Below are 4,879 nucleotides of genomic sequence, written 5' to 3'. Positions count from 1 at the left end.
ACCATGGGGAGGAATTGGGAGGGGAGCTGTTGCATTGTGGTAAACTGTGGTCAATGTCATGAGACAAAGTGTATGTGAACTGCTGTATGGAAAGTGAATCTGCTCTGTAAATCTTCACCCAAATCACAATTAAAAAAAAAGAAAGAAATCAAACAACATATTGCATTGGACAAATCTGCTGCAAAAGACTTCTATAAAGTGTTTAAGTGCAAAGATGTCCTTTTGATGACTAAGGTGCACCTGACCCAAGCCACGGTATTTTCAATCACCTCATACGCATGTGAGAGCTGGACAATGAATAAGGAAAACAAAAGAAGAACTTATGCATTTGAACTATGGTGTTCGTGTAGATTATTGAATGTCCCATGGATTGCTAAAAAATGAACAAATCTGTCTTGGAGGAAGTAAAGCTGGAATGCTCCTTGTCTCTCATACTTTGGTCATGTTGTCAGAAGGGACCAGTCCTGGAGAAGAATATCGTGCTGGGTAAAGCTAAGTGTCACCAGAAAAGGAGAAGACTCTCAACACGATGGATTGACAAAGTAGCTGTGACAGTGACTCCGAGCATGGCCACAATTGTGAGGATAGCACAGGACGGGGTAATGTTTTCTTCTGTTGTCCATAGGGTTGCTATGAGTCAAAACTGGCTTGACAATGCCTAACAACATGGGTTTTTCTCAGTTATAATCTTTATGGAAGCAAATCACCAGGCCTTTCTTCTGCCTGGTGAGTTTGAATTGCCAACTGTTAGGTCCTTGTTGTTAGCTACTGTCAAGTCAGTGCTGACTCAGAGGGACTCTGTGTACAACAGAACAAAACACTGGTCCTGTGCCATCCTCACAATCATTGCTATGTTTGAAACCATTGTTGCAACCTGTGTGTCAGTCCATTTCATTGAGGGTCTTCCTCTTTTTTGCTGACCCTCTACGAAGTATGATGTCCTTCTCCAGGGATTGGTCCCTCCTGATAACATGTCTTAAATATGTAAGACAACGTACTTAGGGTAGTAGACATGTTCAAACCATATGCGTCTCCCAGACAAACACACACACACACATACATACATGCATATTTAGAAAAAACAAAAAACCTCATTGCCATCGAGTCATTTCTGACTCATAGCAAGCCCCATTGGGTTTCCGAGGCTGTAAATCTTTACAGAAGTAGATCACCCAGTCTTCCTCCCACAGAGCAGCTGGTGGGTTTGAACTGCTGACTTTCCAGTTAGCAGTCAAGTGCCTTATCCACTACACCGCCAAAGCTCCTACACATGCATGTACATCCATACAATTTTGTCTCTCATATCCTGAAATAATCCTTAATGAAATCAGAGTGTCCTGATAAAGTCTTGAAATATGGTTTTCCTCATCAAGTAGGATGAGCCCTGTTCTATAGCCTGGTGCCAGGGTGTGACCCTGCCCAACCCACTTTTGGCAAAGTTGCCCCCTCTAGTACCTGTGGAAAGCAGGTGGTTAGAGGACCACTGGTAAATTGAGGCCTTGGGGCTTTCATTCTCAGTCGTGTGTTTCCATGAAAACAGGAACTGAAGTGCACAAAGCTATTGATATGGCTGTAGTCATGTGTTTGTCAGAGAAAATGCACTATCAGCTGTCAGATCTATCTCCTCCCACTACAGATAGAGGGGTGGGGGTGAGATGGCGCAGGAGGCGGAAAGGCGAGATGCTGGAACAGTCAGAAGCAGGGATGTGTTGGGTCCAGTCAATCTGGTAGGATGGTTCTGGAGCAGGCTGGGTGGAGTTGGGCAGGACAAGGCAAGGTGGGGTTTCTGGCCAGCCGCCCTGCAGCCCAGTGGGCTGCTCGGTGACCAGGTGCAGGAAAGGAGGGGCTCTGGCGATAACTTTTCTGTTGCCGTAGGAAGTCTCTTAGACAAAATGAAAGCTCCCTCAACCTGTAATCTCAATATCTGTTTTTGTGAGAGTATTTGGGTTTTCAGAAATGTATGGACCAGAAAAATTCTTCCCTTGAACAAGCATTCATTGAGTGCCTTCTATATTATAGATACTATGTTAGGTGCTAGGTAAAACCCTACATAGCTTCTCCTTGACCAGGACCTGAATTAGGACTACAAAATCCAAGATTTCTATTACATATCTTCTAAAGCAAATGAAACCAGAAACATGAAAACATGCTTGAGATTAAAGATCAGGATTCTCATTCTTTGAAAACATTTAACACCTTACAGCTCATTTAAGCCTGTTTGTTTTCCATTACAGAAGTTTCTTGTTCAACTGGGTGGCTCTGTTCTCCCAAATCGCCCATCTGCCAAAGAATATCATGACTTCTTACCTTTGGGCCAGCAAAGTCATCTACTACAATCGACTCGATGCATGGGTACTTGGCCTAGGCAGGAATGAGAGAATGAGGGACAGAGTTAGCTCCAACTACACAGAATAGTCCTTGATGAGCATCTCTGAGCCCCTCACACTGAGAAAACTTCCTGCACTCCCTCTGAAAAAAAGTGCCAGGGGAGGGGATTCTCAGCTGTGGTCCCTGCCCTGGTTCCAGCCACTAGCTACTACCTTCTCTAAAGTTGTTATATATAGTCTAACAAGTACCCACAGCATCACTCACCAAGTTCACCAGAACATCTGGAGAGATGGTGCCAGATAGCTTACTCACCTTCTTCTCTGTGAGGAGGTTCAAACTGTTGATGGTCTCTTTTAAGGCAATTCTGCATTTGTAGCTGTAGACAAAGTTGCCGGTACATACTAGTAGACAGAACAGAATTGGAATCAGTTGGGATGTGAGACCCATCAATAGATTTCTATTTGCAGTGACAATGTAAGACAATTAGTTTACCAGGAAACACTAACAATGCAGTTCTGACAAAGATATCTCTATATATAGTTTTTAAATTGCTGAAACCAAGGGAAAATAAGTTTACATTGGAAATTTTCATTACACCAGGTTGTCAGTCTTTTGGGGCCAATCAGAGCCTCTCTTCCAGGAGAAAAACTGCCTCACAGAAACAGGTAAAATGTTCCTGTGAAATCAGACCAATAGGAAAATGAAACCTTTTTTTAAAATTAACTACAAAGTTTCGGCATAGGAAATTACACCATAATTTGCTCTTTAGATTAATCTTATCAGCTCGGGGTTGCTGCTGGCTTCTTACTTTGCATAGAAGGAACATGTGACAGGTGTCCGAATTTGCTTTAGCATGGTCCTCCTGGGGAAACATAGAGTAATCTCAAGAAAGTTTGAGTTGAATGGAATTTCAAACTGGCTTCTTCCAAGTATGGGTGGTATCTTGGAAACTATCCTGTTGTGGAAAAGCCAATCGGGTTCTTTCTCCAGGGAGGAGGGAAGTAGTGGGCAAGATTCTCTCTTGTCTTCATTCTCAGGCAAGGTTTTCCCCAGGTCTAGGTCTTTGGAGCAGGACAGGTGCCAACAGGAGGGCCTAGGGGATCCATAAGATCTTTAACAATAGGGAGGCCCTAGGCAGAGTGTGTCTATCCCAAAGTTTCAGGAACAGCCACTTATTATTATTATTTATTATTGTGATTTGGATGAAAGTCCACAAAGCAAATTCATTTTCCATACAGCAGTTCATACATATTTTGTTTTATGACATTGATTGCAATCCTCATAATGTAACAGCTCTCTTCCCACTTCCTCCTTGTGGCTACCCTTTCCCTGAGTCCTTTCCTATGCCTTCCTGCCCTCTGAGCTATCTCCCTGTGCAAATATTACCTTTCTGATCTCCCATGGTTGATTGTTTTAAGGAGTGCACCTACCTGGTGTAAGTGAGGAATGGCCACTTTTAACTTAAACACATTCTTAGCTAAGTAGGAAAAAGAACTACAATCTTATTGATTTAAAAATCAGTTCTGTTGGTTAGTGCTCCACCCCCCACCCCATTTTAATCTAATTCATAAGAAGCTGGCGAGGTGTTCATCAATCACCTCATCCCAACAGTAAACGACAGGGCCCACTGTTCTCTTAGATGCCTAAGCCCCTCCCTGCGTGTTGACTCCTTCTCCCACACAACACTCCCAGCCTCTGAAGAGCCAGGCCGCATGGAGCAGTGGGGTTCCTGTGCCCTAGACCACCCTCTGCTTTTTTCTCCCAGAGCATGTTTCTAATGCAATCCCTTTCCTTGGTTTCTGGCTTAGTTCGTTTCCTCTGGAAGATCATATAGAAACGTGGATTGTTAAAGTGGTGCCTGTGCCTCGGATCCTGTCACCATGCTGTGAGCTCTGTGGGCGAAGAGACTCTGGATCATTATATCAGGATGGTCCTTGGGCCACAATGAGAGCCTTCCATTGGGACTTGAAGGAGAGTTTATGAAAAGAGCAGGTGGTTCCTTCAGGCAGAGGTGGAGACTCTGCATCCCAATGAACTACTGTTTGGAGTAAAGTGGTACACACTCATTTCCTGAAGAAAGGGTCAAATTAAGATAGGAGTGAATTTATGAGGAGCATAAATACACTGAAGGAACGATGCAGAATAAGTGCTTGAGGGAAGTCAGGGATGCACAGCACACCTCAAAGCCTTTGGGATTTAAGGGAAAGTGGGAGGGGAGGGAAGGAAAGGTATTCAGACTGGACCAAACTTCACAGGCTAGGGGCACAGTCCTCCACACTACTGCCCTGACTTCAGCACCAGCTACAAGCTCAAGCACCCCCGTAGCCCTCACTTCAGGCTAGCTGACTATAAATTACAGGGTTCCCATGAGCATCCACAGGCTCAATAATCCACTAGAACAACTTCCAGAACCCAGGAGAGCACTGTATTTAGGATTACAGTTTTGCTATAGCAAAAGGATACAAATCAGAACCAGCCAGAGGGAGGGACACATAGGACGCGGTCTGAGAGGGTCCCAATCATGAAGCTTCCTTGTCCTCAGGACATGTTA

The 4,879-nt window shown here is 44.2% G+C and overlaps 1 protein-coding gene across 1 annotated transcript in view; it reads right to left on the bottom strand.

Annotated features, from left to right (window-relative positions):
* IL4 (interleukin 4) overlaps positions 1 to 2,775 on the bottom strand; it is a 14,029-nt gene extending 11,254 nt beyond the window's left edge. Inside the window, exon 1 of the mRNA XM_007943799.1 lies at positions 2,641 to 2,775. Within this exon, the coding sequence (XP_007941990.1) occupies positions 2,641 to 2,775 (135 nt within the window). The remainder of the gene's footprint in view (positions 1 to 2,640) is intronic.
* Between the last annotated feature and the right edge of the window lie 2,104 nt (positions 2,776 to 4,879).

This window comes from Orycteropus afer, unplaced genomic scaffold (genome assembly GCF_000298275.1).
Source record: "Orycteropus afer afer isolate SDZICR_OR568_19922 unplaced genomic scaffold, OryAfe1.0 scaffold00112, whole genome shotgun sequence".
Taxonomy (NCBI): domain Eukaryota; kingdom Metazoa; phylum Chordata; class Mammalia; order Tubulidentata; family Orycteropodidae; genus Orycteropus; species Orycteropus afer.
This window is presented reverse-complemented; position numbering and strand designations above follow the sequence as displayed.